This window comes from Antedon mediterranea, chromosome 9 (genome assembly GCF_964355755.1).
Source record: "Antedon mediterranea chromosome 9, ecAntMedi1.1, whole genome shotgun sequence".
Classification (NCBI taxonomy): domain Eukaryota; kingdom Metazoa; phylum Echinodermata; class Crinoidea; order Comatulida; family Antedonidae; genus Antedon; species Antedon mediterranea.
Genome location: NC_092678.1, coordinates 2,281,897 through 2,305,868, shown reverse-complemented (window position 1 = coordinate 2,305,868; position 23,972 = coordinate 2,281,897). Strand labels below are relative to the sequence as shown.

The 23,972-nt window shown below is 32.2% G+C and overlaps 1 protein-coding gene across 2 annotated transcripts in view; it reads left to right on the top strand.

Annotated features, from left to right (window-relative positions):
• Nucleotides 1-23,972, top strand: part of LOC140059483 (forkhead box protein P4-like) — a 50,613-nt gene that overhangs the window by 8,391 nt on the left and 18,250 nt on the right. For both annotated transcript variants that reach the window (XM_072105413.1, XM_072105412.1), the window contains exons 2-5: nt 4,783-4,938; nt 16,037-16,216; nt 19,823-20,015; nt 22,544-22,757. In XM_072105413.1, coding sequence (XP_071961514.1) covers nt 4,837-4,938; nt 16,037-16,216; nt 19,823-20,015; nt 22,544-22,757 — 689 coding nt within the window. In that variant the 5' untranslated portion in view covers nt 4,783-4,836. The remainder of the gene's footprint in view (nt 1-4,782; nt 4,939-16,036; nt 16,217-19,822; nt 20,016-22,543; nt 22,758-23,972) is intronic.

The following is a 23,972-nucleotide window of genomic DNA, read 5'->3' as shown; positions in this document are numbered from 1 at the left end:
CCTCTGGTAGAACAGTCTTTGACTGAAGAGGCTATCCAGTATAAAGAAATAATAATTGTTATTGACTACTTTCCTGGTCTGAACATCCAACAATATGATAATAATTTATTGCTCATGCACAGTAACTGGTAATTTTTTATAGCAATTATTTGCAATTATTTCTATTTAAATTATGCAGGCATTTAGATAATTTAAATATCATTGGAACACAAATCTTGTCAATAATATCATCATAAAAATTACTATAAAATTTGGATATTGAATGTCGACAAAGATATTTATATTACTGCGTTTTATTTAGTCTGCTAATCAACTGACAATCATAATGGCTTGAGTGGGTTGGTTTGATTTCAGTATGACCTGCTTTAACCTCTCTCGTGCAGCAGACGACCTAGCGTTCTGAGCTCCATAATTTGTATTGTGTAGGTAACAATGGCGCTAAGATTGTTGTAAGTCATAATTCATACCGTATTTATAGTAATTGTAAAGATTTAAAAAACACAACTGAACTGTAGTACTGTATTAAGAAATTTACAAAATACAGATGGACCCTGTCTGATTGACTATACTAAATTGTAGCTCTATTAACACTTTTGATAATAAATATTTTAATAATGATTAAAGAATAATATTATTCATTAGATTATATAGCACTTATTGCACAATGCTTCTAAGCGCTTCACATTGTTACTCGTTCATTTTTTTTTAACCAAACATACTACCATAATGCAGCTAGCAAACAGCGCAAAGTTGTGTCCTGACCTAACTGGGTAAAAAGAGGCAAACGCAAGTAAAGTGTCTTGTTTAAGGATACAAGCAATACGGTGAGAGTTGGATCTGAACTCGCGATATGGCGATCAGTAATCCAACGTCCAACACACTGTGCCACACGCCCTTTGTTTTGTTTAATAATCATTTCTGTTATTAGAAAAATAACTGTAGTTTATATTACTGTATGGCCCAAATAAAGTTGAAAAATTAAAAATTATTAAAACAGTTTTCCCAACAGTCTACAAAATATTAGTAAATTAAATCTTGACACTTTCGTTAATCAATTCCAATTGTAGTAGACTTAACGGCCGCAGGTGTGAATGAGTGGAATCGTAACGTACACAGTAAGAATAAAGAAAGCATGGAATAATTATGTTTCCTATGTTGACAAAAGCTATACTAAAAGAAAGATTTTAATGTTTGAATGGACTCAGTATTTGAAAGCTATTAAAGATTAATGTTTGATTCGGGTGAAAAATACACAGAATTTGATTTGTACTTTCATTTATACTGTAATACATTTTGATCTAAATTCGAAGAAGATTGTTATGGGTAACAGTGGTTGAATAAGGTACAAAAAACAACAACAGAAAAGCTACCGTATATTTTGGTGTATAAGTCGCACTTTTGACACGCAAATTTGACCTCTAAATTAAGGGTGCGTCTTATACACCGAACATATGCCTCACCACACAGATTGTACATATCGTCACCTCGTTGGCTAGGCCTGAGTAGGCTACTAGGCTAGCCCAGCTACAGTGTACTAACGTAACGGCAACCTGCTTCTGCCTAGTTTTCAAGGCATTTTAGCATGATGTTATACTAAATATGATGAAAAGATTTGTTCATTATGGAGCTGTTTTAGGCGCTCCGATAAAATTTCATTTGTAAACGTTTACGATTGGAATAGGTTAGTATTTATTTATAGTTATACGCACGATCGCCGACCGCCGTACCCCCAGCGCAAGCCCTTCTTGGCAGCCACATGGTGTACGGTATTCGACTAGTATATTCTCCAGGTGATTATAGCATGGACCTAGCGTACACACTTCTCGGATACATAGATACTAATCGAATACGATTGTCCGTGAAAACGTGCGCCCTCTCGAAATGATCGAGCGAGGCTAGCACACACGCGTGCGTGTTACACACACGGTCATGCACTCGATGTTGCGGGTACGAAACTCACGAATAACAAGTTAGAAATAACTTGTTGAGGCTGGGCGCGGCCGAGCCTAGGTAAGAAAAAAGCTAAATAAAGGAGAGCGTTGTAGATATAACAAAATATATTATTACAATAATATTGATTACAATTTAAAAAAATATTGTTTTGATGAAATATAAAGTGCGTCTTATACATCGACGATATAAAAAATACCGATATTTTACTCTCAGTTAGTGGGTGCGTCTTATACACAGGTGCGACTTATACACCGAAATATACGGTAAATAAAAGTGTGTCATATAGCAAACAACAAAAGAAAGCTTTTCTCAAACATAATTTATTCATCTTGTACATTCTAAAATATTAGTCTCCAAATATCAAGAACTTTTTTCTGGCCTTCTACTTGCGTGAAAACAAGATTTCCAGGAAGCGAGATCGAAATTGTAGTGATATCAGTGATAAAGAGCATTGTTATAGAAATGGGGCATACTGTATTATTTTAGTAGTTTTATTAAACAATTGCTGTATTTTTTTTTCTTTTAAACTTTCTTTTAAGTTTATACTTTATAATAGTTTGGGGAAACACTTTTAAAAAGAACAATTCTACAGGAAATCATGTACAATCTGGGGATTCCCCTACAGTATTAATTGAGGAAAAAATACCAATATCAGATGCAGAAAACAGAGCCCTCTACAGCAGATTAGAAGATCAGGAATGACCATAAATCTTTTACCAACTAGAGTTTAGATAGCATAACATGTGGTCAGACAATTTTTAATTTAAATTAACCAGGCTTGAAAGATGATAAAGTTGACTAAAAATAATTTATTTAAACTAAATAGAGCCAGGCTAGTACTAAATAGAGCTGGGCTAGTACTAAATAGAGCTGGGCTACTGTAGGATTTACTAGAGTAGGGCTAGTACATAGAATAGAGCTGGGCTAGTATTAAATAGAGCTAGGCACATATTAAATAGAGCTGGACTAGTATTAAATAGAGCTGGACTAGTATTAAATAGAGCTGGACTAGTATTAAATAGAGCTGGACTAGTATTAAATAGAGCCGTGATAATATACAGTACCAGGTTTCTGATTAATTGGATTGATTTTTAAGTGTGGACCATGCTAAAGATTTCCAGACTGTAGCTCTGTTTGTTAAGCTTTTGGAGCAATTTCAAATCAAACTTATATCTCTAAAAGGTTTCAGTTCAATGATTAAACATCTAAATTGTTTGCTTTTTATTCTAAATCCAAATACATTTGTTGACTTGCTTTCTTTTCTAAAACTGAGCAACAAATAAACTTTTGAAATTTGAAATACTTTGCTTTTTGTCTGAAACTACAATTTTTACAAAGTGTATTTGTTGACTTTATTTCCCTTTTAAACCAAACAATAAATACCTTTTGTCTGTGATTTAAAAAGTTAACAAACTTTTAAGAAGCTAAAGCATCAAGCTTTTGTCTAACTCTGTATTTTCAAGAGTACATTGTTAAAAGATTGACCAAAAATACACAATAGTATAATATGCTGCCTGCAGTAGAGTACATTTATAATAGAGCGGAGTTCAGTTGTAGGTCTCATTGTATTGTTTTGGCTTGACCCCATTCAGAGGTGGTACTAGGCTTGTTGTTTACTTAACCATATGGAAGTGTGTTTCCTGAGCTCCGCATGCATCATTGTAAACATGCAAACAAGCCACAAGTTGCATCTTCGCTTTGTCTATCGAGGAAGTAGTTTGCTTCTGATAACTTGTAAAGTGTAATCGCTAAGATTTCAGACACTTTACAATGTCCTAATTATTGTTTGTATCATTCTTATTAATTGTTATGATATTTGTAGACATTTTTTTTTTAAATACCGAGAGAATAAAACAAATGATATTTATTATGTAACATTTACACTTGAAACATTTGTAGCTGTAAATTTATTGAAGCTAGAATTAACTTTTATCACACTATAATCAAACTGTTTTAATGTACTATCTCAGTGCTCGCAGAAACAAAACAAAATTGGTTTTACTCAAAGTTTTACAATTCATTTACCGTCCCCATTTTTATTTGCATCATATTTTTTCTACATACAAATGTCTTCAACTTAAACTAGTTTTTTTTACTCAAAAGGTCAGAACATTTTTCTTTTGGGATTTTATTAGGTTGCCCTTCAGGATAGACCATTTTAAATTTAGCTGCCCAGTGTAATTTTTTGTTGGTTGCCATGGGACCTCGGGCAACTGATTCTGTGAGCACTGCCTTTTGAGGGTCATGAAAGGTTAAAAGAAAGTTCTTTATTTGGTGATTTCTCCTCTGTGTTTCCAGATTGCCACGGGCAAGCTTTTCCTAGAGTTTCAAAAAATAAATATCTATTAGGAAAGAAAGGCTGAAGAAAAATTATTATCATCTTGTAAAGTAACACACTAGTAGTCCTATGAGTCAAAACTGTATTTATTGTGGTGAATAACAATCTATTTTTATTTGTTGTTTAAAATTAATCTTTTCTTTTTATTCATTGTTTATTATGATAGTTTCTATTTCTTTGGCAACTTCTGCAAATATAATGGGTTCACTGCATTGCTGAGCTGTATTAGACACTTTTAGTTCAAAATTCTCAGAATATGCATATTGTAAAATGTCTTTAACACTAAACAGCCCTCAAAGCTAGGCTGAAGATTATTATTTGACAGTGCAAACTGAAGCATCATTGTTTGTAGTTGAATAATATTGCAGAAATCCTCTAGGGTGATAAACAAAACATACGAACATTTCCTGCAAGTTATCTGTATGGTAAAATCATCTGTCCTTCTATTATTCCATTATTCTAATGAGGATATTTTGTTTTGTGTTTTTCAGATTGGAACCAAAGAGCAAACTTTGTAGCAAAAGAGCAGTCTTCTATGAGTCCCCATGAGCCAACACTCTAGGGATCAGGAGAGGCCAAGGACTACCTCTACTATCTACCGAAGCAAGTCAGAAAATGGAACCTCCAAGGATGTAGTCCATTACCAGGTAAGAAGCAGAAAGCTAAGAGCTAAATTAGTAAGAGTGCATGATCGACACACCAGGTGACAACCATTAGGTGTGTCTCTCAGAATTATTGCTCCTTTTGGATCCATTGAGAGTACTTCTAGTATACCCGTGCTTCTTGTATTATGTGCAAAAAAAGCTATATTTACGCATTGTTTTGCGTTAAACGTGTGTGATCTAGACACCAGATACAATATAACACTGAAACCTTTTGGTCATATTGGAGTTACATCAGAGTTTTATTGCATGCGAAGGTATAACAGAGTTAACCATTGATTAACTACAAATGATTATGATTTGTGGTGTGCACGCATAACTCAAGTGTGTTTGCACAGCTAATGCCATTTTATCTACTTTCATGTATCTTTCAACTACTTTTCAATCTGATAGATGCATAATAGCTAGGTTCACCTACTGTATTTTAGAATAGTGAGATTACAAAAGATCCATGTAATTTTGTGGAACAATTCAATAGCAATGTTTTGTTGTGTGTGTCTACCCCAGAAAGGTCATGTTTGCAGCACAATAACAAACTAATAAAATCATAATGTGTTACGAAAACAAAGTTGATTTAGCCTGGGGAAAGTACTTCTTTTAGTGCTAAACACTGTCAATAAAAGTACACACAATTCCAAACTGTACAGGGTGTATAATGTACTGTAGTACAGACAAATTTACCTAAAAATGCTATAAAATATATGATTTTAAAAAAGGCATATGGTTAGTACTACTGTAAAATATTGATTCCAGTCCTTACTATATTAAAAATTTATCTTTCCATAAATTTATTAATTAATTAATATTTTACGATAAAAATAAATTGTATGTTACATGTACAGTATGATATACTTTATAGTAAGTAACTTCAACTGATGGCTACAGTACCATTGTGCGTTGAACCATGACAAGTCTCATCACGAATACAATTTGCGACAATCCACAACCTAGGAACAAGATAAGTCACGTTAATTCATTGTGAGCATTGCAAGGAAAGTTGGGAATTCCTCAACACAGCTTTTAGGCCGAGATGACAACTGATCACACATCAATACGTCATTTTCCCAAAACGAAAGCACGACTGCAAGTTACCCTGATTGGACCTCATTGGCCTGTCTAAATATTGAAAAAAGATTAAATGTACAAAATTGAAATTTTTGTTTCTGTATAAGGTTTTAATTTAAATCTATTTTTAAAATAAAATTATGTACCTGGCAGAGTTTATTACAGTGACTAACCCAAACGTGTCCGTCACATTCAATCAAAAGGTCACGACCTTTCAATCAATCAACATCATGTCTTTTTTATTCACATCATTTTAAAACAAATATGAGAATTCTTTTGATAACTTATCAATTTTAATTAAGTGATTTGTCAAATGATAGGAAATGATAGATTTTAAGCAGAGATACTGTATGTTTAATCTGCTGGATGGACAATAAGGATGTCTTCTACTTGATAAATAAGTTACATCAAGTGATAGAGAACAAAGGCAAAACCCAACAAGTGACTATAGATCTGTCTGCATGATGTTTAGTAAATGTTTATTATAATAGATGCAAAATTAAAGTCTACTATGCTGAATGCATTTCTGTTCCCAAAAAAAATGTTTAAATCATTTGGTCATCGACAAGAAAACATCACCACCTATCGACTGAATGTTGTGAGAACATCACCACCCAGTAATTGAAAGTTGTCAGAATATCACCATCCGGTAACTGAAAGTTGTCAGAACATCACCATCCAGTAACTGAAAGTTGTCAGAACATCACCATCTGGTAACTGAAAGTTGTCAGAACATCACCATCCGGTAACTGAAAGTTGTCAGAACATCACCATCCGGTAACTGAAAGTTGTCAGAACATCACCATCCGGTAACTGAAAGTTGTCAGAACATCACCATCCAATAACTGAAAGTTGTCAGAACATCACCATCCGGTAACTGAAAGTTGTCATCCAATAACTGAAAGTTGTCAGAATATCACCACCTACTGTAGCAACTGAAAGTTGTCAGAATATCACCACCTAGCAACTGAAAGTTGTCAGAATATCACCACCTACTGTAGCAACTGAAAGTTGTCAGAATATCACCACCTAGCAACTGAAAGTTGTCAGAATATCACCACCCAGTAATTGAAAGTTGTCAGAATATCACCATCCGGTAACTGAAAGTTGTCAGAACATCACCATCCAGTAACTGAAAGTTGTCAGAACATCACCATCTGGTAACTGAAAGTTGTCAGAACATCACCATCCGGTAACTGAAAGTTGTCAGAACATCACCATCCGGTAACTGAAAGTTGTCAGAACATCACCATCCGGTAACTGAAAGTTGTCAGAACATCACCATCAAATAACTGAAAGTTGTCAGAACATCACCATCCGGTAACTGAAAGTTGTCATCCAATAACTGAAAGTTGTCAGAACATCACCATCCGGTAACTGAAAGTTGTCATCCAATAACTGAAAGTTGTCAGAATATCACCACCTACTGTAGCAACTGAAAGTTGTCAGAATATCACCACCTAGCAACTGAAAGTTGTCAGAATATCACCACCTACTGTAGCAACTGAAAGTTGTCAGAATATCACCACCTAGCAACTGAAAGTTGTCAGAATATCACCACCTACTGTAGCAACTGAAAGTTGTCAGAATATCACCACCTAGCAACTGAAAGTTGTCAGAATATCACCAACCAGTAACTGAAAGTTGTCAGAACATCACCATCCAATATCTGAAAGTTGTCAGAACATCACCATCCGGTAACTGAAAGTTGTCAGAACATCACCACCTAGCAACTGAAAGTTGTCAGAACATCACCACCTAGCAACTGAAAGTTGTCAGAACATCACCATCCGGTAACTGAAAGTTGTCAGAACATCACCACCTAGCAACTGAAAGTTGTCAGAACATCCTAACTGTTGTGACCACATCCAGGATATACCTCATATCGTGTAGCGTCAGATATTTAACTGTGGTTTTGTATTATAGTCAATTGGTCAGATGTTCTACTCTGACGTAATTGTACTGTGTACTAAGAAAATTGACAATACTTTTGCACAAAGCTACTTTGCAGTAGTTAAACAATTACCATTGCAATATCAATAAGCCTTGTTGTGTCTCCAAGCCAAGAAAATAAATGTTTAAGAATATATTACAAAAAAAAAAAAAAAAAAAAAAAATTAAGAAGGAACTTAAACTGCTTTGCAGCTAAACAAAACATACAGTATACCACACTGTTCATGTAATACTTTTTGCAGTTCTATCTATGAGATATTATTTATTAATATTGTTTTATTGCCATACAGTAATCGAGAACATTATATTGTTTCAGTGTATATACTTCAAATAATATTGTTTGTTATCATTTATCCATTTAACATAATAGCCAAGTTCACTACCTTTTCTACTGCCTCAAATCTGTTGCTCTTATATTTACACACAAAATTAAAGATAATTGTTGCTTACAAAGACAAATGCTTGTATTCACTGGATATGGAATGTAACTTACACACCCATTGATAGATAATAGAAAGCTTAGGGTGTGACAAGATAGATACTATTAATATGGGTGAAAGGTAACATATGTTGGGTGGTAGAAATTTAGGCTGGGTCATCCCTGCCTCCATTAATCACCCTGGATTTTTATCACCTTGGATTATTACATTTTCTCCATCTTGTCCACCTTTTATGTATAACTATTCATTATCATTTGTACAGTACATAATAAAGACGACAGGAAACAAAACCTTTTCTAGACAAAATAATCTATTTCATATGTTAGTCATTGGGGATATTATACAAAATACCAATAAATGAGAAATACAACACCATTAGCATTTAACTCGTATACTTGTTAATTCAGCGGAAAGGTTAAATTAATCTTCTTCGCTGAATTTTATTCCAGGCGCGTAGGTTATAAATTGCGTTACTCGAGGGTAAATTAAGTGATCAAGTACGCTCTGGCCACCTATTTTTTTTTCCAGTTATCAAAATTTGTATTTATTCCTGTCGCATACAACTACTATAAGTTACTGTTTAATAATTTAGAAACTGTAATATATTATAATTCTGTGTAAATGACTGCGAATTCTCATGCTTAATAATTACAGTGCTTAGTATGATGATGCATAATAATACTGATTATGCTTACAAAATTAAGATAACCATACTGGGCAATTTAGTTGAAAATTGTCAATCAATTTTTGACCTACTGTAGTAATTAGTTATGTTATTTGAGCTATAATGCCCTCCTCCTTGTACAGTATACAGTTTTTTTTTTTTTAATATGGGGCATATAGTTACTTTATTTTAAAAATGTACAATTAGTTTGGATTTCATGAAACCTATCTACATCAGATATATTTAATACCAAAAAACTGAATAAAAAAAGTAATAAAAGATAAATTCATTAAAAAGATTTAGTCTATAAATAACCATTTAATAGTAATTTTCAAATAAAAATGGCAAACAGATGGTGCGTTTCTTATTAACAAGCTCTGCGGACTACATCTAAGAAGACGTGATCACCGTTTCATCGACCTTCACCGATGAAAATAAAACGCATTGTAAAAAATGAGGAAATTATTGTGAACAATCTTGACAGATAAAGTATTGTAAAATTGTTAATAACATCAATTATGTAAACAGAATTGAAGGTTTAAGTAAACCAGCCATTCACCTTTTGGTTCATACCATTCTTATAGTGGGGATATTTCAACAGTTCAATAGAGATTTTTTAGCCCCGAGTTCTATAAATAGTCTGGGATTGCATTGACCAACAGTTCGCTTTAACCAGTATCTTGGAGGAGCGATTTCTAACCACATGGGCACATTGTTCTCAACTTGCTCATTATTTTAGTAGTTTTTAACATGCTACGTTAAACATTTTCCACATGCACACATGTTTCTTACTGTGTAAAATGATTTTCAAACACCTTAGGCTTTGTACAGTAGTTGCTTAAAAACGAAAGTATACACTCAAGATAATGGGAAAACCCAGAAGCAGGGCTTTTCATGATGTTGGTTGTTGATTTGTCCATAATTATTTCTCATAATTTTTGGCCAAACATTATTTTGCAACCAATCCTTAGGTAAACAAGTCTTGTTTTGAAATGAGTTGGAGACCTAATTTTCTAGTTGTCCAATTGTGAGAGAGTTAGAAATTAATTGTACAAAGTTTTCCTGTGTAAAGTAATAATGTATTTTCCACAGAAGCATGTAAAATAAAATATTGAATCAACGGTAACTGTTTTTATCCAACCTTTGTTTAATAGAAATATTCAACAAAACTCTGCAGCATCGGTTTATTATAGAAAACTTTGCATGACAATGTAGGAACAGTTCATTTATAGTGTATGACTATTCACTATTCCCAATAGAGAGAATACTCCATATACTACATAGCTTTTGTGTTTTCCTACCACAAAACCCAATAAGCTAACTAAAGCCATGTCTGTACATTTTGAATCACAGGAAATTACAAACACAAAGAAAGTTCATTCATTAGAATTTCCAGGATAAAAGCTTTCTATTCTATATTCAGAAACAATAAGAGTTCTTGTGGCGGCGATGTCTGAGCTTAAGTACAAACTTTTAACTGGTGTTCTAAATTCGATGTGCTTTAATACATTATACATTCATTTGCTAACATTTTCTACAAATGTAACAAATCTAACGTTAAGGGTAATATATTTAAATAATTAAATGAGCACATTTAGTATAGTAACATTTTCTACAAATTTGAATACCTAAAAATTAAGCGCAATATATATGTTTCTATATTCTATAAATTAAATGAACATTAGTAACATTATCTACAAATTTTATAAGTTTAAAATCAGAGAAATACATTAATATACCGATTAAAGAACATTTTTGTTCTAAAAATAAAATTTTAATTATACCAGCAATAAACCCCCCCCCCCCCCCCACTTATCTCCCCAATCTCTAATTTCTAATAAAGATCATTATTTTAAATTGTACTGGTATACAATAGTTACGACGCACCAAACGATTTGAATTTGTGACTAATAATTCCCTTTTGAAAAATATCGCATACCGGGAGCTTTGATTTCTTTTTAACAATATAATATTGATTTGAAATGCACAAACACTTGTAAAGCCTGTTTATTTGATTACCTCCTATTGTCCGCAAACACTTGCTTTAAGAAATTCTACATTTTGAACGGTGGTCGATGAATATTCATGTAAAGATGAAAAAAGCCCGACTAATTTAAATTCAATTGAAGCAAATTCGCCATTATTGAAATTGATAAATTGGTAATTATATTGTTATAAACATTATTTTAATTAATTTTACAATTTCTCCATACCATAGCTATTTTCACAATTATTTTTTTAGTATGTAGTGTTGACGTACTAAATTTCGGTTTTTTCCCACCAGACTCTTTTAGATAGTTCAGTATAATGTGTTGCCCAACATTTCTTAAAACATGTCAAAGCTTAGAATGGATATCTCATAATATAATTGTCTCTAATAACACAGAATTGAATTCCTGTAACATGGAATGGAACTCTTGTACCATGGATTGGAGAGCTCTAATTAACACAGAATTAAATTCCTGTAACATGGAATGGAGCTCTTGTACCATGGATTGGAGAGCTCTAATTAACACAGAATTGAATTCCCGTATAGAAAGGAATCCTTGTAACATAGAATGGAAGTCTTGTATAATGGAATGGATTGGAGAGCTCTAATTAACACAAAATTAAATTCCCTTAACAGAATGGAATTCCCGTAACAGAACAGAATTCCCGTAACATACAATGGAATTCCCAGAACATACAATTGAAGTCTTGTAAAATGAAATTCTTGTTACGGGGAATGGAGAGCTCTAATAACATAAAACTGAACTACTGTAGAATGGAAGTTCCGTAACATAAATGGAACTCTCGTCATCACAATTCTCAATGCAACAGATTTATGTAATTATTATAATAATGTTTATATACCACCATCCTAGTGCAGTTGTCAATCAAGGTATAGTTGTTTATTTAGTAATTTATATTAATTTATTTTCCTGCCTGTATGTTTATCTACCACTGTTTATTTTCTTATCTACTCTAACATGATCCATTGTTTAATCTTATAGGAACTGCTGTAATACCAAAATTAAAATAATTATTTCTGTTCTGTTATATAAAGTACCATCTATAGAGGTTGCATATCCATAAATGTTGCAATAATTTCCAAAAGTAATGATGTCATCAGATTTTATATTCACTTGTCCATCTTAAATTAAAAAGTTAAAAAAGATATTGGACCACAGAACATCAACAAATCTCACAGTATAGCAAAATAATTGGAAATTTAAATTACCAGTCGTTTCCTAGATGAATAAAACAAAGATAAAATATTTCCTAAACATGCAGTTATTTTAATGATAAATATTAGTCGTTAATCTCCACGAATTCCGTCATGGATGTTGTAAACGTCTTATGGATGCTAATTTCTTTGTGAATGAATTATGTATCTCAAACATGTTGTGGTGAATTATTAAAATTGTCATTAAAGCAAGTAAACATTTTTTATTCATAACAAAGTTGAATTTATGTTAATTTCGTTGAAATCAGAAGTTATAATGTTGTTTAGTCAGTTGTGTGGAATTAGCAAGATATGTAGGTAAACTAAACTATTTGTACTGGTAAAAAAGCACATAGATTTGAAATTGTATTATGCCAATACTTTTCATTCACATTCTTTTACTATTAGCTGAGCACATCTTAACCCTTGACCCTCCCATGCTTATTTTCTCTCCTACTTGCCCTTTCTTATTCATATCCGTACCATTAGCTGAGCACATCTTAACCCTTGACCCTTCCATGCTTATTTTCTCTCCTACTTGCCCTTTCTTATTCATATCCGTACCATTAGCTGAGCATATCTTAAACTTCCTATGCGCATTTGCTCTCCTCTTCTTGCCCTTTCTTGTTCTTACCATTTGCTGAGCACATCTTAACCCTTGACCCTCCCATGCGCATTATTTCTTCTCTACTTGCTCTTTCTCGTTCACATCTCTTACCATTTGCTGAGCACATCTTAACCTTTGACCCTCTAATGCTCATTGGCTCTCCTCTACTTGCCCTTTCTCGCTTACATTTTTACCATTTTCTGCACATATTTAAAACCCTTGCCAGCCTTTAGTGTTTTCTTGTATAGTTAGATTTGTTTTGTGCCCTCTATAGTTTAGATGTCAAAATTACATACAAATTAAAGTTCCTCATGGTTTTTTAAGGGTATTTTCCTTTTTTCAAATGATTTTATTTCAATGGGGAAAAAACAATTTGTCCATAGCAAGAGACGGTTATGAGTTAAATGTAACAGCCGCTTCGTAGCTAAATTGACTATAATCAATAGAACAACATCAACAACGCAAGAATAACAATAACACAATTATGATGACCGGGTATGGAGAGGTCGATAATAACAACACTAATGCGCTTGCTGAAAACATAAATAACCGACTACCGATAAAAACAACAATAATGGAATTATTAATGTTATTAATATATTATCCTGCGTCGCTCTGTTTACAATTAAAACAACTTCTCCATTTACATTTTAGACAAAAACCCTGCAAAACTACTGAATTTCAAATCTGTGTTATTTCATGTTAATATGTTCTCATATAATATACATTTGTAATTTTAGTAATTATGTATTCAGTAGTATGAAATTATGGTATAGGAAAAATTTGTGTTAAACGTTTGACTAGACGCCAACTTGGATGAACCTCGCTGTACCCTACCCTGGGATATCCTGACATGTGTAGAAAACAGCCGCTAACTATTTAAACTTGGTATCAAGAATTACATACAGCATACTTGTCTGGGATGTACGAAAAATTACATTACTTTTTTCCTACATCAACATTGATAAAGTCTCTCTTTTGTACAATACATGTCTATAGTACAATATTACAGTAATATGTTTTATTCTGTTAACACCTTTTGTACAATACATGTCTTTAGTACAATATTACAGTAATATGTTTTATGTTTAACACCTTGTAAAAATAGAAACAAAAACATTAAATTGCTGGTTTATTTTTCTTTTTTTAAATTTACCAATATTTTTATTATTTAAATAATTACATTTTATTCCGTTACTACCTCGTCTATTTTCATTTTTTAACAATTTTTTTTTTAACGATTTTCATTTCAACAAAAGACCACTTTTTCATTCATAATAGTTACTCTGTCGCCAAAACTTAAAAAAAAAAACAGCGCTATGTTTTCTTCTGCGAGTTTATTTTGGAAATTCTATGATACCATGAGACCAAGCCGACCATTTGATTTAAACGAGACCACTTGATTGATGCGAGACTCGTAACTCTTAGGACACAAGAAAATATATCTAAAATATAACATTTTTTCTTTGAATCTAACCTTGATTTGTAATCTTTTCTGTCTACATTGCCTATAAATCTTTCCTAAAACAGTATTAGCATCTGATGATACTCTTAATCTTTATTTATTTACTGTCCATACATCTCTCTCAAACACCAAATCGTTTTTGAATTATCTTTTCCACATTGTCTCGGCTGATCAAGCATCGTTTTAGTCACCATAAAACATAAAGTACTTAAAACCATTTGGTGTCGATATTGTTACTCAAGCGGTGATGTTATGATGAGGTGCATATGATGGATGGCTATCTAAATAGTTTAAAACAAACTTAATGTACTTCCCAATGTACATGACTTTCTACTGTCTTAACGTTTTTTTGGTTTAAAATGCCTTGTTTTTGTGATGCTTTAAATGGATGTATGTGCTGATTGGAGGTACAGTACTTTTTGATGACGGCTTGTGGCCTTCCTTTAATTATAGCTCTTCCAACACCCACCAATTATCTCTAATTACTTGTTAAGTAATGCCACCACCCACCCTCATTTTAAATAATCAAGTCCATACTGTTACTCGATCCTAAACACCCATTCACAAGATAGTGATACCTTGTCTTTTCAATTATTCTTTCAATCACCATATTATTTAAAGTTGTATTCACACACCAGAGTGAACAAAACAAAGTTAACTTTCTTATACCTTTGTGTCATAACCTCTAATGATTTTACAGATGTTCAGGTATGCTTTCTGTACATCCAAAGTACCTTTAATTAACTCTGATGTTTCAGAAGTGATAACCTGCCCACTGGATTATTAACAGCAGCTTATCGGATGTAATTTGTGCGTGTGAACACAGAACAAGCTGAACTGCAATCCAACTGTGATATATGACTAACTCCGAAAGAGCGTGTAAATATAGCTTAATATACTGATATTATAGTTTTGTGCCGACAATCACCTGTTAAAATTGTTTAAAGCATCCATTTCATAAAAAAACAGATTTTGAATTTTTGGTGAAGTACACCAAAAATAAAAATAACTTATGAAATATACAGTGATTTCTTTAAATTTAAATGAAACCAATTGATATTTAAATGAACTATTTTTTAGGGTTAAAATTAACTGATCTGAGTAAAAACACAACTTTTATGAGTAATCCCATACCATGTGGTCAGTGTGTTGATACTATGATACAGTACATAGGATACTGATCTCATCTCTTTTCACATCTCATAAATCAAAATGTTCAAAACAGCATAATATTGTATGTCAATTTCACAGAAGTGACAATAAACTTTTATGCAAAAGTTAAGACTTTTTTTAAATGACACTACATTAACGGTAATTTATAATGTTGTATATAAACTTTAGCAGCGAATATGAATAGCTCATGGGAAAATAGTGTCTAAACTACTCTACTATACTACAGTACTTAATACTACTACTAACTGTACTTACTATTAAGGGGAAACCTTCGGGACTCATCAAAGTGTCCTCTTAATAGGGGTTTTCCATAGTGTTTATTGGTCCTCATTCATTTCAAAGGAAGGTGTTCCTTATGGGAATGTCCCCTGAGTAGAGGTTTCCCAAAGGAGAGGTTCTACTGTAATTATTATTTATGGTATATGTGTATTTCAAAAATATAATCATTGATTCATAAAATTTGGCAGCAGAAAATATGGTACAATTTATTTCCCAATTTTGTATTTTTTAGAAGTCCGATTTGAAGTCGCCTCTGAGCCTAATATCTCACCAGGGCCAGGCTTTCATCTTACCTCAGCAACTCACAGCTCAGCAAATGCAGCAACTCTTACAGCAACCAAGTGTCATGTCACCACATCAGTTACAGCAACTCTTGCAGCTGCAACAGCAGACGTTCATACAGCAGCAACAGGTAATTCACTTGCGATGTCTTGGGGGCTGCGACAAGTAGTTGCAGAAGATTAGTTTTTCTGCAACTTTGCTTTTGTTGGTATGTCATAATTGATCATGTAAGGAAGCCTACTAAAATGTTGGCCAGAGGAAGAGATAAGAAAATAGTCTTAGATAAGCTGGATGGGGAGGTGGCCAAGCAGTTAAGGCTCACTCGCTCCATGGTTCTGGTGGTAGAATGAGCCTTCTGTACACATCTAGCTAATGTGCACTTTAAAGAACCTAGTACATCTTTCGAAACGATTAGGGGGCTACAACCACTGTCACTCACAGCTACTGATCATAACTGGGCCCTCTGGGAGACCAGTCTTTGACTAAAGAGGGTAAATAAAATAATAAATAAATAAATAAATCTTTAGCAACAGTAACACCAACAAAAGAAGTTTTCTATCCACCTATAAGAAAGATATGTGATAATGTTAAGAGATATTGGGCTAACCTGCAAGTTACTGTTATTTCTAAAGTACAGTATCAGAATTTATTTTACTCGTTTACTTGTATTCCTTTGTATATTAGATTGGAAATTCATTAAATTGGAAATTTATTAAATATAACAAGAAATTCGCAAAGGAATACGCATTGTTTGAAATATTAAAAGGAAGAAACGACTAATGCAGCGTTGGAATTATGTTAATAACTAATAATATCAACAGATCACTGTTTCTTCACAATTTATTAGATGCACTTGAAAGCTAATTGGTTTCACGACAACAATCTAATATAAAAATTATAACAAAGCTTAATGTAATGTTGAATATTAAAATCGAAGTGTAAAATTGCAACATTGTTAAAATAATGTTTAATAAATAATGAAAATACCATTTCTATAATATTTAATAGATGCACAAATGAACGTATATTAGTTCCACTCCAGTGACCTATATAAAATTGTTGATCACTTAAGCTTTTACAAGCTGATTCTTCCCATTTAACACGACGTAATTGAGTAATTCCGAAGACGAACAAGTTGCCACCACCTAAAACCATTAGAATGTGTAGTTAGTAACGAGTTGAGAATCCGTGCCAAGTCTCAATTTGGGTTCTGTCACTCATATATATTAAGTAAGTGTCTCTCCCGGTTATTCTTCTCAAAAATGTCGTTTTTATTGTGCTGTTATCTACGACTGTGTATCATGGTTTACGTGTAATGCCTCATTCAACGAACAAACAACCCTCGTAAAGGCACATGCATACTAAATATAACAAATGAAATGACACGTTGAAATCGTTTATATTCTCTTGTAAGTAGACCTGCCTACACTACGCAAAACTCCTCGAGTAATATTGATACTTTTCAGTTAATCTTGACTAAATAATATCGCCAATATCTATGCTTTAATGATTTCTAGTCTTGATGAAATTAAGTATTAAGCAAGAACCTATATTCATTGGATGAATGCAATATTCTGCCATAAATCTGTTTTCATTTAACTTTTCGTTATTCTAAGCAAATTATCAACCCATAAAACTTCCATTTACGGACCAGCTATATTTTGTAGTGATTCAGAAAAATGTAGCTAGTTATTTCCTTAATTAGAGCTTGTCTTTAATTAAAATGTCTTCAGAGAGCGAAGTGGTTGATCATAGTGATACAATTATTTATTAATACAGTGATGTATTTAACCAAATTATGAAACTAAATCAGGGTTTATTACATTTACAATACAATTTGTATTTTTTTTGTTGGTAACATCAGACTGTCCTAGACTTACATACAGTAGTGGAAATGACTAGAAGAATTTTAATGAAACCGAAATAAACTTATCTTTAATTTTGTTTGCCATACCAACAACACATCAATCAAAGTTTTGTGAACGGCACGTACATGTTTCTCCCGATTCCTGTTGGAATGAGTGGATTAAGTTTACACCAAACATCTGAAATGTATCTTTGGATAAACTACACAAGTTGTGTACGTTTCCATGACATCCGTACATCAGTTTGTAATTAGCTGTCGTCTGGTAATTGAGTGAATTCATTGGAGAACAATCAGGAATTGGTTTTAGCAAACTAAGAACAGCAGACTCATCCTGACGTAAAATAGTCCTGTGTCATTGTATAACATTTTTTTTAGTATAATGTGTACACTGTTTGTTAAACCTCTATTGATTTATGAATATTGTTTCAGTGTGAACAGAAAACTTACAGTTAAAATCTTTCTATAATTGAATCCAGTGTGAATCAAGGCTTTAATTTAAGTCCATTTTTTGCCGAATTTACATGGATAGACCAATAATGGCCATATCTCCTCAACTCAAAGACTCAGATATAATTCGAAAAGTAGAAAATTCATTGTAAACACACCACTACAGTACATAAATGGTACAGTCCACGAACCATGCCTTAAGTAACATGGAAGATGGTTCCATCTATCTCCAACAAGATTTCCTGTGGTGTTGTAGTTAAGGTACTTGCCTGTAATGTGAAAGGTTTTATGTTCGAATCTTGCAGTAGGTGGAATTTAACGGACAGAATTCATGTAGAGTACAGTATTATTGAATCTAAGGCAACATTTTTTTTTTGGTTGAGTAATATTTTTTTCCTTGCAAAAATAATATTTTGTAACTATTATCTAAATTTGATTTAATAATAATTCATTTTTTGTGATAATGATGAAGATAAATTTATTTTTTGTAAATATGATTTTCTCATCTAACCTCATAATATCCGCAAAAAATAAAAACTGTTTACATTGATGAACTTAGCTTCTTTAAAAAATGTAATGACCTTAACCTGACCATGTGTGTAATCTCAAATAAAAATGTTCATTTAAAAGGCTCAACTTCAAAAGCTCGTCATATTTGTTTTTTACTCGTTAATAAGGATTCTAACACACATATTTATTAACCGCATCTAAGAATGTCCTCCGGTCTGATAGCTAACACAACGTTTCTGAATTATTTACTTGGATGGTTTTACTTTGGCTAAGCCACAATATTTTAGCTATAAATATTTATATGTAAAGGTATATACATTTATAAATATGACTCGGGTTTGGATGGGCCTGGATATACTAGTCATCCCTTAGGATTTAAATTGTAAATCTAATGTTTATGCTGCTAAATTAATGGGGCCTCAATCACCTCTGTCGCAGGCCAGTATCAGTGTTTAGATTTTGTCGAAGGTCATGTCCCAATTATATGTATTTTAGTAAAATGTTGTCAGTAAATTTTAAATATTGCAAACATTTTCTTGAAGGAGGATGTTAATGTATCACATTTTTCATAAGGCATGTGTTTGATATTTTCTATTGGATTTGATTATACTTGTGGTACAGTGGTTTGATTAGTACCATAACATTTAATTAAAGTAGTTCCATACTCTAAACATTTACTAGAGATGTTTGTGCGCATGACCCAAAACAAATTTCCACCAAGCATGTGTCCAAACTTTCAGAATTTGGCATAGTTTATAGACGTTATCACAACTCGGATATGTTTATGAGCATACTCAGATGAACAGTCTGTTGGTTTGTATTTTTTTTGCCATCAAAGAATTTGCTGTGCCAAATCTCTTTTACCATACCAGTTTCCTTTCTAATATGTGTATCGTTTTTGTGTCTTTGCAGGAGTTACAGAAGCAAGCTCAGATTCTACAGCAGATGCAGTCAGCAGCTGGAGATGTCAAGGTCACCAAGATTCAGCAGCAGCAACAGCAGCACCTGCAAGCTCTGGCAATGCAACAACATTTGATGACACAGGCTGGACAAATCCTTCTACCGCAGTCAAACCAGGCCATCCATCTATCGCACTTAGGACAAGGTAAGTCAATGATATTTAGTAACTCATGACAAATAGAACTCCTTTATGTGACAAAAAAAATGTGATGTGCCCACATATATGGACATGATGATGTTATATCACTACCATATTTAAATATATCACTACCATATTTGGACCCATCACATTTTTTTTGTCGCATAAAGTTTGATAGTGTAGACAGAGTTTAAGAGGACACCTTCAGGACTGACAGTGTCGACTTGATAGGAGTGTCCCAAGAATAAGGATTGGTATAGTATTTTATTTTATAACATATTTTTGCATTTCACAGGAAAGTAAAAATTATTTGCATAATTTGCATACCAGGTGATCTGTGTGAATGAGCATACCATTGATCAAATGCTTTTTGTTGCTCTTGGCAATACTCCATAGAATAGTTTGATGACCATTCATTCCCCCGAACACAGATTCGTAAACAACATGTGATTTTCATACCAATTAGTTGCGTGACTATAAATTATACAGATTTATATGTTTGTTATTTATTCGCATATATTATAATTAGTTCATAGTCGATTTAAAAGTACATTTAGTACAGCATATTTAGTACAGCATATTTTTTGTCTCATGTTTATTTCTGTTTATTGAACATTTGTTTTTATTGATTTAATTTTTATTATCTTTGTATCTTTATTATACCTGCATTTGTAGAAACATATTATTCTTAATTATAAGTTTATTTACAATACATAATATTAATATGAATACATTTATAGTATATAATAAATGTATCAAAGGAGGGGAAAATATAGTACTTATAGGTACCAGTCGGTGGTAACAGGTTATCCAGGGATGAAACAAAGTTTGGCGATGGGTTCAAAATAATAGTTGTTTTTTTGTTTTTTTTAATATTTATACTGAAGTAAAGAAAATGTGTGGTGGAATGACTTCCTCCTGGCGCAAGTATTTCCTTCAAGTTTATTAATTTGTTCATATTTATAATTTGCAGAATCATTTCTGAACAAAGGAGTCATGTAATTTATGATTTAGATTATTAATATTCCATTTTCCTCCGGGATATGTAATAATTCCTAATCAAGGGTTTTATTCCAGTGCAATGTTGTTGACTTCTTAATGCTACTCTAGCTTTATGAATATTCATTAATAAACATGAATTATTCAGAACTAATTTTTATTATTAATTTTTTGAAAGATTAAAAGCTTGTTAAAATTTCAAATTATATTTTAAATGATTTTAAAGAGACCTACACTGATGACAATGATCAAATAAGTTTGTTTTTTGATCAATATTTAGCACTATTTAATTATTGTAAAAAATTAAATAGAAAGTGAATATACGAAATGATGGAATTCTTCCTCTTTTTTTATGAATAATTTATCTTTTATTTTAAAAATATAAATGTCAATAAAAAGGAAACGTTGATTATGAAGCAAATATTAAAATCTCAATACTCTCATCATAAAGTGTCAGAAATTAATGTTTTTCTTCTTTTTTTTAATGTTTAAAATTATTCAGAATATTTTGACAAATTCATATTTACTGTTAATTGACAGCTTGTGAGCAATGTATCGTACTATAAATGCGTTTCCTTTTTGCTAAAAGTCAAAGTGATTGTTACATGTATGGGCACATTTCATTTTTTATGAGACATAGCTGTCAAAAGAAAGAACTGAAATAAAGATGTTTAAGGATTACGTTTGCCGTAATATTCTTTAGTTCGCCTGTCTTCTTTGACACATTAAAGTGTACATTAAAGTTTGATGGTAATATTGACGATATTCTCATTACAGCTTCAGCTTAGTTGATAGATCTTTATAGATCCTTTTCCCACTAAACTCAATTTAGCGAAACTTGCGATATGAAATTGTCTTCCGTTTCGTGAAATTGTCAGATTCGAGGCCTTGTCATTTAAAAGTGTGAAAATACTTCTTGACTACATACCTGTGGACAAAAACCTACCTTTATGGTGTTAACATTTTAATAGTCATGCATGAGAGTTTTTATACAATTCTTCTTGTTCTGGTATAAATGTTTCTAATCTATTGTTTCCTGTTTATTATTACTGGAATAGGATTGCTTCCAATAATATAAAAACAGTATATTATTATTTACAGTAAACCATTGAATCAACATTATTTATTTCAGACTTTATTTTATTTTTTATTTTTAATACAGTTAAGATTACAGTTATTTCGTATTAATCATTCAAATTTTGTTTTTAAATCACTGACTATCTATCTAAAAAAAAAGTTAAATTTATTATAGAATTTTTGAAAAACTCAACAGATTCTGTTGTACTGTTTTGGTTTAAAAAAAGAAACTTACTGATTTAAAAAAATTTATTACAAAAAATGCTTTGAAAAATTGTTACCAACATCAAAATTAAAATGCAATAAAAAGGACAAATGTATGAGTATTAAATAACTAATTGAGTTATAATACTTGAATTTTAAAGTAGTTGAGAAATCACAAACATCTACTTTGTAATTAAGATTTTGAGTCTTAAATCAGTTTAATAAATTTAAACATCAACTTTCTTCCCTTTTAGCTATGAGTGCCGCAGAAGTACAAGCGCTCTGGAAAGAGGTGTCTGCAAATGTTGTCGACGAGAAAGGCGGCAATGTTTCGACAGGCGCAAGTTCATCGGGGTCATCTGTAGTCACGCAGTCACGGTCTGTTGTCAAATCCATTCCAGAGGGCGCTCTCATGCATCCAGCTGGTTTTTTGGTAGCTCCACCACAAATGCATCCGCAAGGAATGATGTAGGTTAAATGTTTTTTTTGTTTACAATTACGACATTTATCAAGTGAAACTAAATGACGCTTATGTAGTAGAGAAAGTTTACAGAGAGTGCAAATTACTATATATATTTTTACCTTATAATTTCACAGGGTTTTTGTATGTGACAGGGTTGTGTCTTCTGTCAATAAATGTATACACCTGAAATACTAAATTTATGCAAACAATCTGAATGTAAAAGTTAAAAGAAACTAAACAATTTTGTGCTGAAAAATGTGTTGTGTATGGAATAAATTTTAATACAATAGCGATAGACAATTATTGGCACTTCTCGGCATTTATAAACAATAGCCTTTAGGGCATGGACATTTGAACCCTGGGTAACTGTCATTGACAAATAACATGGAAATCATAAGCAATATTGTCAACACATTAAGGAAGCGAGTGTAATTTGAATACACTGCTAGGAAGCTGGATATAATTAACTCTGTTTCCTTCTAACCTACTTGTTTTTTCTACTTTTTTTCTTCATTATTATTTCACTGTATATCACTCGCGTGATTGGTTTAGGGTGAAAACAAGCGTTAATGCGTGCATGCAGATAATAAATATGTGTTGTCGCTGCGTACATGTTTAGATTAAAATTCATTATGATGTGTTTTGTAGGCTGTAAACGATGACCTTTACTTATGAAATGTTTCCAGGTCAAAGGTTAAATTGACCCAAATGTATTCATAAATGGTGAATCTAATGATTGGTGTAATAGAGATACAACTAGAGTAATATAAGATAAAAAGAATATAAAGAATTTGTAATAGAATAAAAGCTTCATTTATTGAATATATTTAAAGCAATAAAATAGAATTGAATATAGAAGGTGCATTTATTGAATAGAGGGTACATTTGTTGAATAGAGGGTGCATTTATTGAATAGAGGGTACATTTATTGAATAGAGGGTACATTTATTGAATAGAGGGTACATTTATTGAATAGAGGGTACATTTATTGAATAGAGGGTACATTTATTGAATAGAGGGTGCATTTATTGAATAGAGGGTACATTTATTGAATAGAGGGTACATTTATTGAATAGAGGGTACATTTATTGAATAGAGGGTACATTTATTGAATAGAGGGTGCATTTATTGAATACGAGGGTGCATTTATTGAATACAAGGTACATTTATTGAATACAAGGTACATTTATTGAATAGAGGGTACATTTATTGAATAGAGG